Source organism: Zootoca vivipara, chromosome 1 (genome assembly GCF_965207765.1).
Source record: "Zootoca vivipara chromosome 1, rZooViv2.hap1.1, whole genome shotgun sequence".
Classification (NCBI taxonomy): Eukaryota; Metazoa; Chordata; class Lepidosauria; order Squamata; family Lacertidae; genus Zootoca; species Zootoca vivipara.
Genome location: NC_142582.1, coordinates 58,658,739 through 58,677,071, shown reverse-complemented (window position 1 = coordinate 58,677,071; position 18,333 = coordinate 58,658,739). Strand labels below are relative to the sequence as shown.

At 43.8% G+C, this 18,333-nt stretch overlaps 1 protein-coding gene across 4 annotated transcripts in view; it reads left to right on the top strand.

The window, feature by feature from the left end:
- The first annotated feature begins 215 nt into the window (after positions 1-215).
- The window catches only part of DEAF1 (DEAF1 transcription factor), a 30,099-nt gene continuing 11,981 nt past the window's right edge, over positions 216-18,333 (top strand). Inside the window, exons 1-10 of one of the 4 annotated variants that reach the window (XM_088653155.1) lie at positions 216-643; positions 1,812-1,909; positions 2,617-2,746; positions 5,127-5,270; positions 5,928-6,067; positions 7,209-7,274; positions 8,329-8,455; positions 9,521-9,640; positions 11,698-11,826; positions 15,922-16,172. In XM_088653155.1, the coding sequence (XP_088509281.1) occupies positions 367-643; positions 1,812-1,909; positions 2,617-2,746; positions 5,127-5,270; positions 5,928-6,067; positions 7,209-7,274; positions 8,329-8,455; positions 9,521-9,640; positions 11,698-11,826; positions 15,922-16,172 (1,482 nt within the window). In that variant the 5' untranslated portion in view covers positions 216-366. Of the gene's footprint in view, positions 644-1,811; positions 1,910-2,616; positions 2,747-5,126; positions 5,271-5,927; positions 6,068-7,208; positions 7,275-8,328; positions 8,456-9,520; positions 9,650-11,694; positions 11,827-15,921; positions 16,173-18,333 lie in introns of all 4 variants that reach the window. The other 3 variants (XM_035122236.3, XM_088653148.1, XM_035122226.3) reach the window with 3 other exon arrangements.

The window sequence follows — 18,333 nt, the reverse complement described above, 5'->3', positions numbered from 1 at the left end:
GAAGCCGAGACGAACCTGGACCAGTTCGGGCGCCTTCGCAAGCTTTCGGCCTCGTTCTAGATCTCTTCAATTGGGAATTAGGCTGATCGGAAGAGGTCGGCTTAGATCGGGAACTATTCGGGATTTTTCGGGTGAGACCGAAGCGGGGCTCCGGAGGCCTCGGCCAGGGTTGCCATCGGCAGCACTCGGGAGAGTACTCGGGCAAGATCGGAGAGGGCCTTGGGCAGTTCGTTTCGTCACTCGGGAGCCGTCAAAGAGGCGCTCGGGTGAGATCGGAGCCGAAATCACAATCGGACGGCCTCGGCTCACTTCGCTTCGGTCACCCCCCGCGCCCCCTCCAACACCCCCGGCTAAAGGCCTCTTCGGATGGAGGATTCGGACTCGGCCGCGAAGCAACTGGGCTTGGCTGAGGCGGCAGCGGTAGCTGCTGCCGCTGCAGTTGCTGCTGCGGCGGCAGCAGCTGCCGCAGCCGCCGACGGGTCGGAGCACCAGCAGCGTGTGGAGGCGAGTGGCTCGGGGGCGGAGCCACCAGAGGAAGAGGAGGTGACGGCCGTGACCGTAATGGCGGCGGATGCCGAACACATCGAGATGGGAGCCGAGTCCCTGCCGAGCAGCGACGACGCCACCGCGGCTGCCTTCGCAGGTCAGCGCACCCGGCGCATGCGCAGAGACGCCCAGCCAGCCAGTCCGTTCAGCTTCGTCCCTGACGCTTGGCTGGTTCGCGCTCGTGCGCTTCAAGGAGTGTTAATGGACCTCCGCCTGTTTTTGTAGCATCACGTTTTGAATGTTCGTATTGCATCAGACACCTCTCTGCTCTGTGGAAGTACTTCGCACGTTCCTCAGCCGCTATTAGTCAAGTGTATAGAAATCACGTGTACACATGCATGTGTGAATCGGCTCCGAGACATAGTAAAGTGGAAGAGTCGTCGCTGTCACGGCTTCAGTGTTTCATTTCTACTGCTCCCTGAGTCATAGGGCTACTGAACCTTTAATACCATGGTAGGGAGTCTTTTTGGCCCTCCAGGTGTTAGTCTTGCTGTTTGATGATGATGAGAGTTGGAATCTCAACGTCTGGAGTGCCACAGGTTTTCCATGCCTGCTTTGACAGCAGCTTGACAAGCAGAAATCTAGCAGATGTATGGTTCCTCCATAGTTCCCAAGGGAGAGGGAGAGCTGTGCCTGTTTAATTTCTGTCTGTCAGCCAACTGAAGAAAGACACGGAGCCCTCCTTTGTAGTGGTTAGATGTGACAACCCAAAACACAGCAATATAACTTGTCTGTGTGCATTTATACCTTTTTTTTTGCCTCACTCAGGAATTATGGCTGGATGTCTGAAATGCATAAAATATCAAAGTAGCATACAATAAAGCTTCACTCAGTTAAAAATTAAAACACTTGAAAAAGCAAGTGAAGTAGAAAGTTCTATAAATACATGCATATATTGACCTCATACACTGGGACTAAATATTGGAACTCAAGGAAATTTATTTCTGAGTACACACACACACACACACACACACACACACACACATTGTAAAAGGGAAAAGTTTCCCACTGCATCTCACCACTACATTTAAGTGCAGTCACTATATCGGTGGCTTATTACTAATTATCTGTGCTCACTGAGCCAAAAATGTTTGCTTTATGCATTGAAGTGAACACCTCAGAGGGAGAAAGATCATGGGGTACCTTACACCTAGATAGTTTGATAAAAAAAAACATTTGCAATTGCATGTTTTACTGCATGGAATTTATCTGGACATGGGAGGCTGTAGCAGAAAATTAAACATTATTTTGGCCATATTTTACAGAAGTGACTACAGTAACTGTAGCCAACGTGGGTGCCTCTGCAGACAACGTATTCACTACTTCAGTAGCAAATGCAGCATCTATTTCAGGACATGTGCTGGTAAGGTCAGGGTTGATTCATTCTTCTCCAGTATTTATTCCTTCATATTTAATATTTTGTTTGGGATAAGTAACATCAAAGCTGTGTGTGTATGTCACTGACAATTCATCAATCCAACTGCACAGATGTTGCTTTTATCCAGGGCTTGTGGAATAAGTACATTATTGTGTAGCCTTCCTTTTAATTCCATTATGGGCAATCTTACACATCACACAGAAGAAAACCCAGGTTTGCCAACATGTGTAGATTCAACATGAATCAGTGAGTAGCCAATCACTTGAAAATGTATAAAGCTGCCCTGATGTAGCCATTGACTCTACAATGCCCCCCTTTATATCACTTGTACAAAACTCAATAATGTAAAATTGTTTAAGTAGTTCATGATTTGCACAGGCAGCATCTAGTCTAGACTGTAAGATCCTTGGGACGGAGACCTCTCTCAATGTTGTATGTTTTATGTTCTGCTTGTAGTTACGGTAGTTTTATTTACCTGTTGGCCCCAATCCAATCCATACTGGCCCAGGAAAACTCTGGAAACTGTCTGTGCAACTGCACAATGAATGCTGAGCAAGGGAGATGTGGATTTCTCCTCTCCCCTGTAAATATGCAAATCCACCTTAGAAATTTCCATAGTAACTTAGAAATCTATAGGCAAACTAATATAAAACCTTTTCAAGTTGTATCAGCTAAAGCTCTTTCTTCTTCAGTCTGGAAGGACAGCTCTTCAAATTGGAGACAGCTTGAACACTGAGAAAGCCACTCTGATTGTGGTCCACACAGATGGCAGCATCGTAGAGACTGCAGGCTTAAAGGGGTCATCAGCATCTCTAACATCAGGTATTATGTGGCCTTGCAAAGCTTTTTAAAGTGTCACTCCTCAAGTTTAGTTTCATGCCTTGCAATGATAAGGTTATTGTGACAGTTAACTCATAATGTTTGGCTTATCACCTCTTGACGTTTTGTTGGTGTATTTTCTGACTGTTCACTTTTATATCGGAAATGACAGATGAAAGTACTTGGAGTGAGTTCAAGTAGCTAAGGGAAATTTCTAAACTGAGAGATGGAAGGCAAATAGGATTTTGCGACAGGATGACAAATGTTTATTGAATTTTGGCGAAATAAGTATAATGACTTGGACCCACACTTCCTATGAGTGGATTTCCACTCATCGGATTCTCCCTTTGGGGAAAAGGGCAAGAGAGGTGATTTCTACAGATCCCTCCTTGCTCCTGCAACCATCTCTATACTTGGGAAGCTTCTTTGGAGGTTGGGAAACCTTCTGGAATGTTGGGGCTTCAGGGGGTATTGGTTAAAATCACCTACCCCTTCCCCCTCTGTTGAACTGGAATCCTTTCCAGGAACAGAAGGTTCTCTCATGGTCTATAGCAACGTGAATAAATTTCATATCATGCATAGAATATCCATCACAACTGTTTACTTTGTCTAGTGTTGATTCCAATAAAGTGCAAAAAGAGTCCAGTTTTTTCTGAAATGTCTCAATAGAGTTGATTCTTCCATCCCTTAATTGTTTGTATTGTATTGTTTTATTCACTACTATTAAATCCAAAATTTTCTTCTTCAAAAACTTACCCATTTCTTAGCCAGATATCTTCCAAATCTTACCCAGCCATCTTTTCCATTTTTTCCATGCTTCTGCAATCATTATACAAGCTAAATCTACATGAATCACCAATATTTGTCTGTGCATTTGTTCTTCAATCTCTCTGTGTGTGCTTTATGCTTACAACTGTTAACTTACATACTGTATTTTGTTGTTCTTTTCTACTGTATATGTATTAATATGAAACAATGAATAACAATAAGTACTGTAAAATGAAAGATTACTCAGACGTTATTGTTGTGAGTACTATGTTTACAGAAACCACAGCTCAACTGGAGTTCTGTATAATGTGTTACAATCAGGCTTTTAGTCCAAGTAAATGGGATTATGTTGGCTTTGATCCAATTATTCAGGTCTAGCATGTTTTTTGGGAAATCACAGTTTCAGTAAATATTGAAGCAGTCCTGCAGTCCTGGAGAAGGACTTGTGCTTGCATACTGTGAGTAAAACTATAATTTTGAACATTGAAGAAAAAGTATCAACATAACTGATAAGTTCTGTCTCTTTGTTTCTATATTTAAATCCTTTTTTCTTTTGAAAAGCCAGCAGGACTATCCAAACGACTGCAGGTGCCTTGAGTAAAGACATGAAAGGAAACAATTCAGCTTCATATCCCATTTGTACAGTAGTTCAAGGCTGTTCTTGGCCTGCTGTCTTATTGTTTTCCAGATGGTGGTGCAATAGCTACTTGGAACACCCAAATGATTTTTCTTTGCCATGCCTTTTTAAAAACAAAAACTTCTCTTTCATCTGATGCAGTGTAATGAAATCAGTAAATCAGGGCCAGTTCATATGCTATGAGAACAATGTAATTGGCTCTGCTGCATGCTTGCATCCCATGTTGCACTAGTAATGGCTGAACTGGGGGAACCATGTGAAAGAAACGTATTGTGTGTCTCCTCTCTATGCCGCAACAATGATCTTTGCCCCTTTCCACATGATTTCTGTATTTCAAACAGATATGCTGTTTGATATACAGAAATATTTGATTTAATATTTGTTTCCTCTTCTTTTGTTAAAGAAAATAATTCCCAACTAGAGTGGGGGCGGCAGGGGCTGCTGCAGTTCGACTGTCTCCTCCACACCACAGAGTCCTCTTTATATTTTATATCATTTATTTGTTCTGGTACTGGAAAAATTGTAAACTGCTCTGGGTGCCTTGGCAGAAAAACAGTATATGAATGCTATAAAGAGTTGTTCCATTTTGATCTATTGGTCAGAAGTCATGTTGAGAATCCAGAATGTTCTAGTGCAGGAGTAGGCAACCTAAGGCCCGGGGGCCAGATGTGGCCAAATCACTTTCTAAATCCGGCCTGCGGATGGTCCGGGAATCAGCGTGTTTTTACATGAGTAGAATGTGTCCTTTTATTTAAAATGCATCTCTGGGTTATTTGTGGGGCATAGGAATTCGTTCATCCCCCCCCCCCCAAAAATATAGTCTGGCCCACCACATGGCCTGAGGGATGGTGGACCGGCCCACGGATTTAAAAGGTTGCTGACTCCTGATCTAGTGGTATTTGCTTTCCTGTGGGAAAGGCAGAAGTTAGAACCTGAGTGTGCTGTGTGTGACTTCGTTTTCTTTCTATTAATCCAAAGGGCCTCAGTCTCCTACTGCTTTAACGTCTGGACAAGAAAAAGCAGGAACAAAATACAACTGGGATCCTTCAGTGTATGACAATGAGTTGCCTGTGCGGTGCAGAAATATCAGTGGGATCCTGTACAAAAACCGACTTGGCTCGGGTAAGGTGTCTCTTCCTCTCTTTCTGATCTGAGGGGGATTAGAAATCTGCTCCTTCTTGAAGCCTGAGAGTCAACAGTGAGCAATGTGGCTCAGCCTCAAGTTCCTGTGGTTGTGGCAGGCCAGAATCTTGTTTTGTGAAGAACTGGGACTCAGCCCTTCCCTCTTCTCCGATAAAATGTGTTTTGAATGTCCTCTATCAGTGCAAAGTACAGTTGTACCTTGGTTCTCGAACGTAAGCTGTTCCAGAAGTCAGTTCAACTTCCGAAAATGTTCGAAAACCAAGGCGTGGCTTCCGATTGGCTGCAGAAGCTTCCTGCACTCAATTGGAAGCTGTGGAAGCTGTGTTGGTTGTTTGGCTTCCAAAAACCATTTGCAAACTAGAACACTCACTTCCAGGTTTGCGGCGTTCAGGAGCCAAAACGTATGAGTACCAAGGCGTTCGAGAACCAAGGTACGGCTGTACAGGGACACTGCATGAGTGGAATTTCCAGACTCCCCTTTTCTCCCCGGCTCATGAAGTTAGGCCAAGTGCCTGCTCTAGGCCCTTGCAAGATCTAGAAATAGCAGAGAAAGGCTGTTTCCAAGCTTAGCTTGGCCATCTCTGCACAAATCAATTCTTAAGCAGGAGCTAAGCTTGTTGTTTTGCCCTCTTCAAGGTGGTCGAGGACGTTGCATTAAACAAGGGGACACTTGGTACAGCCCCACTGAATTTGAAGCCATGGCTGGAAGAGCCAGCAGCAAGGACTGGAAGAGAAGCATCCGCTATGCAGGAAGGCCGCTACAGTGTCTTATTCATGTACAGTGGACTCTCTTTCATTCTTTTATTAATTTCCTACAAAAGTCAGAAGGTCATTCCTCCCTCCCCCTCATCCAGGCACAGAGAAACTGGGCACAGTGGAAATCCCAATTCTAGTCTCAGAAGAGTTACAACTCGACTCCTGAAAGACCACCTGCACATTTATAGACCTGTAAGATCACTTAGATCAGTGGTTCCCAATTAGGGGTCTGACTTAGATCATCTGGGGAAATTCTCCTTATGCCGCCACACCCTGCAAAATATCATAGGGTGGTGACCCAAAAACAGGCATTTTCAGTTGTCCTTTTGTTTTAATGATATGCACTGCTTAGAGATTTTTGAAATATTAAGCCGCTTTTAAATAAAAATAGAAAAAGAAAATGTTAATTCACAAGTAAGCCCCACTAAATGCAGTGGGACTTGCTGCTTGTTGTGTGCGCACAGGGTGATATCAGTACTGTAGTAGTAGTAATACAGTAGTAACAACAACAACAACATATTTATGCCCCGCCCATCTGGCTGGGTTTCCCCAGCCACTCTGGGCCATAGCTGCCAAGTCTCCCGTATTCCCCGGGAAACCCCCGTTTTTCCAGCCATTTCCTGCTGGCAGCCCGGATTTTAAAAAGCCCCGTAAATCCCCCGGATTCTTACCGGCCCAGGGAGGCTCCTTCTGCGCATGTCTGGAGTCTCTGGATATGTGCAGAAGTGATTTCTGGCGCTGTGGCCATTTTGGAAATGGGCAGAGCATGCGTAGAAGCAACTTCCGGTGTCGCTCTGCCCAGTTCCAAAATGGCCACAGCATGACTTCCGGTTCCGCGCAGCTGCCGATCCTGGATTTTTCCATCTGGAAGTTGGCACCTATGCTCTGGGCGGCTTCCAACAAAAGATTAAAAATACATTAAACATCAGTCATTAAAAATAATAATAATTAGTAGAGAGAACATGTAGAGAGCAGAATGAAAAAGAACAGAATATTAATTTTCTGGCTGGCTGGGAGGAACTCTAGACTAGGGCTTCTAGGAATAAGTTCAAGAAGGTGCTGGGAACCCTGAACTTGATCTTTTGCTTTGTACAGTAAAGCATAGGATGGGTCTCCTGGCATATTTTCCCCTGATACTGTTCTTTACTTTCCCCAATTTAGGATGGGATATTAAATCCTCATGCTGCCTCATGCACTTGTGCTGCCTGTTGTGATGACATGAGTCTGGTGAGTGTGTAGCTGTTGTTGCAGAAACTGGCGGGACTCTCTAATGGTACACTGTAGTGCCGTAAGTTTTATGTTATGAGGATCTCAATAAAGGGATAACTGTAAACTTGATAGATCGAGGTGTGCTTTGCTTAGTAGGGAAAGGCAGAAAGGAAGGGTGGTCTTTTCATATGACGGCTCTTCACTGAGACGTTGTTACGGTTGCAGTATCTGACTTTCTGATGGAAGAAATATTATTGAGGATAATTTATCTGTCAACGTACTTATTTAAAAATACACATTCTATTTATATATATATACAAGCTCTAGTGTTTTCTAATAAATTAATCTGTCAAGTGGCCTTCATTAAGAGTAAATTAAACTACTGCAGTTATAATCTGTAAGCAACCTGTTCAAATGCACACCTCAGTAAGAACATTTTTACTATGTTTTCTAAAGATCACTTCAGATGAGATGAGTGTGGAGGCAGCAACAGAAAAAGGCCTGCTCTCTGAGTCTTGTGTGATTGCACACCGTGTTAACTGTAGGGTTATCAAGAAAATCACTCCCTCTCAGATCCAGCGGAAAGGTGGACTTTCTGGCTAAGGAAATATTCCTTTTTTAAAACAAACAAACAAACCCTACTTTCCACATTGTAAAGTAAATTTCTCACTGAGGTCAAACACCACCACCCACAGGCATCTCTTTCCTCACTCTGGCTGTACTGTACTAACAATACTGTAATGCTAAATTAAATAATTAGAGGTGGGATGCAACACCCCACTATGACAAGCGTTACATCTCAAACAGAGTGACCCCCATCTCCTCCCACCATGTGCTGTTTTGGGGGTTCTCCCAACCCTTCCAGGACCAATTTCAGGAGGTGCAAGGGGGAAACCCCCTTGCACAATGACAGGAGTCATTGGGTGAATCCCACTCTGAATAAGAACCATATGCTGCCCTTGCATGATACCCCAAATCAGTTGCTTGAGACGCAGAGCAAGACAGTTTGACAGAAACAGCCATGGCCGTGGCGGAGAAGCTTTGAGCACTGGTGTTTTCTGCTTGTTACCAGAGTGGTCCTGTGAGACTCTTTGTGCCCTATAAAAGGCGGAAAAAAGAAAACGAATTGCCCACAACTCCAGTGAAGAAGGATTCCCCAAAAAACATCACCCTGCTTCCTGGAACTGCTGCTACTACTTGTAAGTCATTCTTGGAATAAACAGCCTTGTCAAATGAATCACAGTCATTTGTATACAGTGGAACCTCAGTTTATGAACACCTCGGTTTATGAACACCTCGGTTTATGAATTTTTGGTTTACGAATGCCGCAGACCCATCTGGAACGGATTAATTCACTTTCCATTACTTTCAATGGGAAAGTTCGCTTCAGTTTATGAATGCTTCAGTTTATGAACAGACTTCCGGAACCAATTACACCCATGCTTCAGGTTAAGTACGCTTCAGGTTGAGTACTCCGCGGACCGTCTGGAACGGATTAATCCACTTTCCATTACTTTCAATGGGAAAGTTCGCTTCAGTTTATGAACAGACTTCCGGAACCAATTGTGTACTTAAACCGAGGTACCACTGTATGTATGTATGTATATACATCCTTTGCATGTTGAAATGTTAAAATAACTTTCTAAATGTTATCCATATGAAATGTCCATCCTCCTTTCTGCTTTCTCACTTTTATTCAGAAAAGCAAGCACTGCTGAGGTTTTTTCCCCTTCAGCAACCAGCAGGTGGTCGTGTCATGCGTTGCAATGGCAAACACATCAAGGAAGTACTAGCATAATATATTATCTAAAATTTGAATATTTAGATTAAGTTTTTTTTACATTAGTTTCTCCAGCTGGTAGGCCAGATTTGAGGTTTCCCTTCCAGTGACTCTGTCTCTTTGATCAGTGCAATTGGGAGGCCTTTATCCTACTTCTTCTGGATTGTTTCTTCTGTCAGTGGTGTCAGAGGAGGGCTGTGTCTGTTTTTTCTGAAATGTAATAGAAGTTTGACTATGAGTTAGTGCAAGAGTGGCTGAGCTGTGCGCTCCAAATGTTTCTGGATTCCCAACTCCCATCAGCTCCAGCCAGCGTAGCCAGTAATCAGAGATAATTAGAGTTGTCTATAGATATCTGGAGGGCCACAGTCACCCCTGAGTTAGTGGGCTGGTTTCTGCAACTTGGAAGCAAAAATGAAGAGACCTCCAGCTGATTGGTATTAGCATTTCACTAATATTTGGAAAACATTTTTACACTTTTTTTTAGTCACTGTGACTCCTTCAGGACAGATCACTACCTCCGGCACGCTGACCTTTGACCGTACATCAAGCGTTGAGGCCACAGCTATTATATCAGAAAGCCCATCCCAAGGTGATGTTTTTACTGGTACGTCCGGTAAGTGAAATAAGTAATTCACGCATGTATGCACATGTGATTGGGATACTTGTGTGGCATTATAGATGCTTAAGGCTAACATTTCAGATTTAGGGAGCCAGCAAGCTGCTTCAGCCACCGTGATAAGCCACAGTTTATCCCACACAATTCAAACAAGCCAAAGTATAGTTTGTTGTGTCATTTGAACCTGGGCCATGGTTTGTTTCAAACAGACTGCAAGGGATAAGCTCAGAAATACACTAAGGGTTGCTCTTGGTTAATCTGTGCTATACTGTTTACTATTTGTGGTTTGCTTGTTCCAAAGAAACCATGGCATGGGTTTGAATGACATGAAACACTATGCAGTGGCTTGTTTGAGCCACATGGGGGGACTCACACAGCAGGAGTTCATAAGTAAACTATAGTTTAAGATGAACTGGTTTAGACAAACATGGCCAATGTCTAAGAAAATTGGAAGACAGCAACTCAAATGACTTTACAGTGCAATCCTGTGGATGTCTACTTAAAATAAATCCTAAACTGAGTTTAGTGAGACTTAATCTCATGTAAATGTGTATAGGATCACTGTACAGTTGAACAGTGGAATCCTAGGGGAGTATATTTAGAAGTAAGCCCTATTGATTTCAATGGAATTTACTTCCAGGAAATTGTGTTTATGATTGCAGCCTTTAGCAATATCATAATAAACATTATGCCCAATTCACACAGGACTTTTCCCCCTACATGCAAGCAGTCCTGACCTATACTGAGCCACATACAAGCCTGAGACTGCATGTAGTTGTGAAATTGGGTATATGAATACAGAGAGTTGCAGGTAACAGCAATTTTAATGAGTTGAAATATTTCTCCATATGAATGAGTATTGGCTTGAGACCACTGACCTTTATTGAAAAGGTTCTATGCAGTAAGGGTAAGTAAACTTAATAAAACATACTCCACATGAAATGTCAACATCTCAGAAGTGGTTGCAAAATTGGTTTAGAATTGATAATTGTCAGGAGACCTTCCTACAGGGAAGCTCCCCCCATCCTGCTGACCAGCACTTCGCCCAGTGAGAGCAGCAGCAGCTGGTCAGGTGGGAGAGATGAGGAAGTTAGCGGGATAGAGGAGGCAAGGCTCAGTGATGTGGGAGAGCCCTTGCACTGCCTTGACCAACAGGTAGAGGGGAATACGCAGCCCCTTCCGGTGCCCAAATTGAGGTGCACCACTAAACGTAAGGTCAGGAGGAGGCATTTCAGGGTGCCCAAGCTCTTATGTGGTCACGCAACAGGAAACGTCCACTCCCAGATTCTGCGAGTGACTAGTAGGTCATGTTTTCTGCTATCTCTGCACTGTAAATATTATGCACAATAAAACCATTAAAGACAAGCACGGACTTGGGCGTCTTTACTCGAGAGTAGCCACAACAACACCATTACAATATTTTCTTACAACATTAAGGAATTGTAAGCATTTTTGATCAAATTTTAGAATGACAGGTCTGTTAAAGGGATAAAATTCTGGCTGTTTGCACAAGGATGCCTGCAAATCCTTAGTAAGTCATTTTGGATAAGCATTACTACTTTTTTTAAAAGGAAAAACAGCAGATGCTAGAATTTCGGTATTTATTTAGAAAAAGGAACTTATGTCTCTGAATTCTTGATTGTCCACATTCTGAATTCCAGTTTTAATCCTCTGCACTGAAGCTGAAACTTTATGCTAAACTATTAAATACATATTTTCAGTCTTGCTTGTCTTACAAGAGAAACAATTCAGTTCGTTACTGGTTGATTGCTGTTATGAGGGACCCAGCTATTTAAATAACACACTTTGCAAAGAAAAATCTGTGGATTCTAATCTAAGTCTTTGCATTGCTCTTTAACAAAGAGTGATATGAGCTCTTCAGTTCACATTGTTTCCAGAATAATTCCAGCTGCTGCTCATTCCTTTTCGTACTGTAATCTTGCATCTTGGGTACTCAAATCAAAAGTGTAAAATCAAAACCAAATGAGGATTTCTTTTCATGAGTCCTGATTTTCCTTCTCCCTCCCCTCCCCCCACCCCAGTAGTACAAGACACAAACGTTCAGCAGCCTTGCCGGGTCAGACATCCAGAGCCTCACTACCCAAGTTATCAGGACAATTGTCAAATCTCCGCATTCCCAGAAGCAGCACTGCCAACCTCTCATCCCAAAATTGGTAAGTTTCATCCCAAAGAGCTATGGGAGAGATCAGGCATTGTGACGCCAACAGGTGCAATGGAATTCCCCTTCCCCCTGTGGTTCCCCAGTCTGCATTAGGGCTGGGCAATAACTGCTTTCCAGCATTGTAATATACTGCCAGCTAAACATTATGGTGTGGCAAGTATATCACGATTTCGGGAAGGAAGAAGGCAGTTGCCAGCCACCATGCACAGCTTCTGCTTCATCCAAAATGCCGTGTCCTCCAGCGCCCACCGTCGCCCATGTCAAGGCAGCAGGAGATGAGGCAGGTGCGTAAACACTCCGTCACATGCCTGCCACACCCGATGCCTTGGCACAGGCCGGGTGGGGTGGGCGAACAGGCTGCCTCTCCCAAATGAGACAAAGAAGCAGTCCGCTCGCACCTCCCCTTGCCAAGGCAGTGGCAGCAGCTAAGGCAGCAGCCACCGTTGCCTTGAAATGGGTGGGGGGCGCAGGAGGAGGGATGTGGGGCTTGTTTGTGCTCCTTAGCCAGGGGTGGGGCGAGAAGCCTCCCACTCCCCAGCTGAGCAGCCTCAATCCTTCTCCTCACACGCAAGCAGGAGAAGAATCAGGGCTCCCTCAAATGGGGAGCGGGAGCACTTTAATGGAGCCCGATCCCGCTGTTGGATCGTGCGAGCCGGTGGCTAGTTGGGGGCTCTGTAAAACTGCTTGGCTGAGGCAAGGGCAGTGGTGCGCTCCTCAGCCAAGCGGTTTTAAAAAGCGAGGGAGGAACAAGCTGTATCAGTGCCTCGCCGATGCAGCTTGTTTCTTCCTCTCTGCAAATATGAGGACAGACCACAGTGGCGGTTTCACTCAACAGTATATCGCTGGTGAAACTGCTGCTGTTCCTGAGTCCCTCTGCCTCCAGCAGCTAGCTGCAGCGTGTTTCTCCTCTGGGCGCTGGTAGCAGAGGGACTCAGGAGGCAGCGGTTTCACCCATGATATACCGCTGAGTGAAAGCATCATCTTGGTCTGCCCCTCATACCAGTCCTGGGCGATACATTGATACAGTGGTGCCTCGCAAGATGAATTTAATTCGTTCCGTGAGTCAATTCGTTTTGTGAAAAATTCGTCTTGCGAATCGCAGTTTCCCATATGAATGCATTGAAATTTCTTTTTTTCCCCATAGGAACGCATTAATTAAATTTCAATGCATTCCTATGGGAAACCGCGATTCGCAAGATGAATTTTTTGCAAAACAAATTCGTCTTGCGAGTCACCATCAGATCGCAAGACGCATTCGTCTTGCGAAAAATCCGTCTTGCAGGGCATTCGTCTTGCGAGGTACCACTGTATATTGCCCAGGCCTAGTCTGCTTTAGGGAGTCCCCCCAAGCCTTCATACCAGGTTTTGTGGGTGCTGGGGGCTGCATTGGTAACGGAGGAAAATTCTTGTCTGCGCAACTGGAAACTAATTATGTAAGTGAGACATTTTAACAGGATGTCATATGTCAATCTCTGCTTTCTTCCATAAGGGCCTAGTTTGATTTTGATGTGTTTTCATCAAGTTCTCTTTTGGAGGTAGTAAATAACACAACTTCTGGAGCGCTCAGTATGTTTTACAATGCTTGCTAGCTAACCTCTCCACAGATTGGAGGGGTGGATAGGGAATCAGGAGATGGGTGCAAATACAGTTTCAGATACGAATGCAGCAATGTTGTGGCCCAATACTTATATCAGGGCATGTGCTGAGTGTTTTGTTGTATACTGGCCAGGAGACAGGTGTTCTGGAGGCTAGAGGCCTTGTGACCAGGCTTTTATTGGGTTCAGACTGCTAACCAGCTCAAATATGGGTAAGCTCCCAGCAACTCCAGCCACACTGGCTAATGGCCAATGAGTTGTAGTCAAACAACATCTGGAGGGAATCTCTTAATTTGGCCACCCCAGGGGATTTATGAAACCTGTCAGTTTCTGGAATAATTGGGGTTGTTCCAGTGGTAGCATTCTGTTGATTCTCTGGAGGAAACCTTGTTATTGATTCAACTGCATTTGGACTCTCTCCCACAAGTCTGGTGCCATGGTTTGTAGATGAACTTCAGGCTGAGTAGCAGCTTTGGTGTCAGCTGAAGCACATGGCAAAAACTCACACTGAGCCTGACTGAACATGTCATAGAGCCCATGTGTAGGTGGTGGTGATGATGATAGTAAAGGGGTTATACTTTCTCAGCACCATGGCATTAGCAGAATCACATCCAGTCGAGTTCTTTAGGGTTATTCACTGAGCAAAGAGAGAACAAAAACCTCTGGTGGTGGCTATGATATTGCATTGTGTGGATCTTAATAAGATTGTATTTTCCATATGACCTCTTAAACTTTCCTTTTTCATTCACTTCTGAGCACACTGTTGCACATTGGCTATTCTAAGGAGCAAGTGCACTAGGGGAAAAAACATTAACTTGGCATGACTACAGAAGTATAAACACTTCTTGAAAGATCAGGCAATCAGATGTCAAGCTTTGTTCCTCAATGTAGAGAGTCTAGTAGCTGAAAGCTGTTGCTTCTGCAGATATGTGGAATATAGGGATGTTTTCCTGAATCAAATTAACTACAATCCTATTGATACAGTTGAGCAAACATCTGTTTCGTTTACTAACTTAATAAAAGCTTTGGGGTTTACATTTTGATTCTCTAATTCATGGCTTTAACTTTGAAACTTGCACTCCTTGCAGTATGGTTAAAGTCTAATACATGCTAAATAATTGCTATGCAAGTTTGTATTTAAAACGTAGTTAGCATTTTTAAATGATTTGGGGGAACTGAAAGAATACTTGGTGTAAAGACATATTATTTCTTGCAGAGTTTTCTGGATGAAAACTGGAATTTTGAATTTATTTTGATCCAATCTGTACATTTGTGTAATTGTGCCTTTAAGGCAGGCATCCCCAAACTTCGGCCCTCCAGACGTTTTGGACTACAATTTCCATCTTCCCCAACCACTGGTCCTGTTAGCTAGGGATCATGGGAGTTGTAGGCCAAAACATCTGGAGGGCTGCAGTTTGGGGATGCCTGCTTTAAGGCTATACTCCTACCAACAGTTGCCAGGAGTAGGATTGAACTCAGAGAGACTTACTTTTGAGTAGACATAGATAGGATTACATGCAAATATTTGTGTCTACAGTATATTGTGATTTTAAACACACCTAACAGTGGAGCTTACCTCTGAGCAAACAAGCAAGAGTCTGACATTTTCTGGGGGACCCTTTACCAACTTCCTTTTGCAGCATAAGTATTGTGGGCAGCTGGCATCAGAAAGCAGACAGCTTTGTTTCCTCTGTGGGGGCTTGTGTAGGGGCCCCATGCAAATACTGTTGAAAACAGTTGCGGCTTGTGTAACCACAGTGAGCTGATTAGTTTCAGCTTGCACACACACACACACATGTGCCTTTCCATTGCAGACCAAGTGCTTCATTGCTCATGCTTCTGTACCCATCACCACCCAACTTTTTTAAAGGATGCAGCTATGGAGAACAGCTTGACTTAACCTTCCCACTCCTGGTCCCTCAACAAAGATGTTCTAAAGTTTATTTGGTATTCAGCCTGTGTGCTTGCACTTGCCAGAGGCTCAGAGCTGGCAACATGATTAGTGCATGATCAATGTCCCATTAAAAGATGCCATTAAGGCTACAGTCCTGTGGACGCTTTCCTGGTTAAGGCCCCTTGAACATAGTGGAAATTTTGCCTGAGTGAACATGGACAGAACTGTACTGTAAAGGAAGCCCCTGCTGTCCTTTCGGGTTGCAAGATGAAGTGGCTGTGTGTTGCTTCTGGGAAGACGCACAAAGCTCTAACTTTTTCATCGATCTCTGCAGAAAGTGATTTCCAAAGCTTGGAAGGAACTACTGCGTATGCAGTAACACTTATAGTTTTGAAATCTGCGCTTCTGGAACTCCCTCCAGGAACTGAGGTTTGCAAGCGGTATGAAATTTTGATTAGCCCAGGTTGTAGGTAATTCTGAACCTCTAAAGGGGCAGAGAGGTGAACCAAAGCAGTTACAGACTAAAGTTGCTACTATACAGTAAGCTTCCAATTGAACTCGAACCAAAGTATCTCAATGGATTTCTTTCGATTTTCAGTATTGACCTCACTTCCTGCCCTGGCTGTGCCACCTGCCACCCCCACCAAAACCATATCGGCTTCTGTGGTGAATGGTCTTGAAATGACAGAGCAGCGGAGTTGGCTGTACCTTGAGGAGACGGTCAACTCCCTTCTCAGCACAGCTCAGCAGCTGAAGACTCTGATCGAGCAAGCTAAGCAGGCCAGCTCTTCCTACAGAGAAGCGGCTGTCACTCAAGCAAAAATTCAAGCTGATGTGGAGAGGAAAGAGGTAACTATGTTTGTGGAATGACAACACAATTCTAGCTCTAAATCAGTCTGCAGCCGACTTGCTCAGGTGGCAAGTTGGTAGCCTTCACAATTTCTTTTATGCCATAGTGGAAGGCTGGCTATCATGGAACTTCTTAAGTTTAGATTGTACTCTTCAATCTGATGCAGAAATTACCTGTACTTTGAATGACTGGAGTTTGATTTTAATGAAAATTGTAACACTGTCTTTAGCAATAATAAAACAACAACAACACCGTTTTTACATCAAGCTCCACGGGTGTTTGCTATTTGCCAGAACAGATCTAAGCTGTGGTCCACTTTCACAGATTCCGGCTGTAGCCAGAATAAATAATCATTTGCACAACTATGCCATTTACTGCATGTAGACATTCACGGAAAATGACATTTTTTATTTTTTATTCAAGGTTGGGGTGAGTGGAGCAGGGCGAGGATGAGATGAAAAAGGCCAGCACAGGGGAAAGAAACTATGTAATAGGAATAGGTTTAGGAACTATAAGGACACTAAAGCCCCAGCCACTACCTAGTCCTAACCTTGGTTGTTTGTCCAGGCGATTTGCTCACTTTTCTATGCAACCATGGTGGCTAAAACTTCATAGAGCCAGTGAGATGCAGTGGACAGAGTGTTTGAATTGCAGTCCTGGCTTTGGAGCAGCTAGCAACCACAAAAGCTTCCTATGGGGGTGGGATATAAGACTCATGTCACCCTCTTTTTGTACCAACTGCATTGGCACCTATTCATTTCCAAGCACAATTCCATGTGATGGTTTTTGACCTATAAAGTCCTAAACAAGTTGGGACTAGGTTTCCTGAAGAATCACCTTCCTCCATATAATCCTGATCTTGCTGTTTCTTCAGCTATCTGTAAGGTAACAGCTTGCACAAGGCCATTTCTATGGTCTATTTGTCCCTTCCCACCCCACCTCTTGAACTACCACCTCCAGGATATCTGAATGGCTCCTTCGCTGCTTGTGTTAGAAGGACATTTTAACACTTTAAACATGTATTAAAACACTTTTGAGCCCTCTAGGATTTTACTGTTTCTTGTTTTTTTTTTATTTCATGGCATGCCACTCTGAACTCCTATGGAATGGCATATAAAATTATTAATACAGTACATTAATAAACAAAGGTCACTTGATGGCCTTGTGCAGGGATGTCAAAGGATTGCTGACCAAAAATCCCCCAGGAACCTCAGGGGTCAGACATGATGGTAGTTATTAGACCAGGAGTGCATTACCTTTTAGGGGACTCATTGTCTTGTGGTCAACCACCAGGGGCAAAGGGCTGTATGTCAAAGTGGGTGTGGCCATTTAAAAACAAACAAACAAATCTAATGTAATTAAATTGATTGATTGAATGAAATGATAAAATTTGGGGAAGTCTTGGGTAATCACAAAAAACATTTTGGCACCACAGAATCACAGTAGGGGACCATAGGAGTGATCAGTAATTTTTTTAAAAAAAATTATTGGTGGGCATTTGGGTGTGTGTGCAAAAAAATTGTTGGTATCACTGGGATGGGGGCAGCTATGGGAGCATTCAGTCGGTAAAAAGATTTTTTAATAATAATAATAATTGGACAAATTTTTGGGGGGGGGGCTTTGAAGGTCTACAAAAACCCCTCCTGGTATCACAGCAGGGGACATATAGGAGTAGTCGGAAAAACCCAACCCAACACAGAGGGCATTTGGGTTGTAGTTCAAAGACTGGTTAGCACATGCCTTTTTTCCACCCTTGATAGTTGCATTGTCAGCTGATGCCTTGCACGTATCTCTAAGCACCGTGCCTCACATTGCACCAAACACAGGGCTTTACATTTCCTTCACAATGATTGCTTCAGCTAGCCCTACACACATACAGCAGAATAAAAGGACAGGCTCCTGGTATCGTGGGTTGCACCACTTGAGGCTGAAGGCATGGGGTATGCTGTTTTAGAATGCTCCTTTACATTAAAAACTTCCTGAAAATGGATAACTAGCATGGCAGGCAATGGGACTGGACTTTTTCTCCTGTGCACATTTCTCCTGTGCATTGGTGGGGAGCAGAGGGAAGTAATCAGAAGTGGCAGGCACACCGAACCTGAAATCCCACCATATTCCTATTATTCTTATAGACCCAGCTTAAGTGTGCAGAAGGCAAGT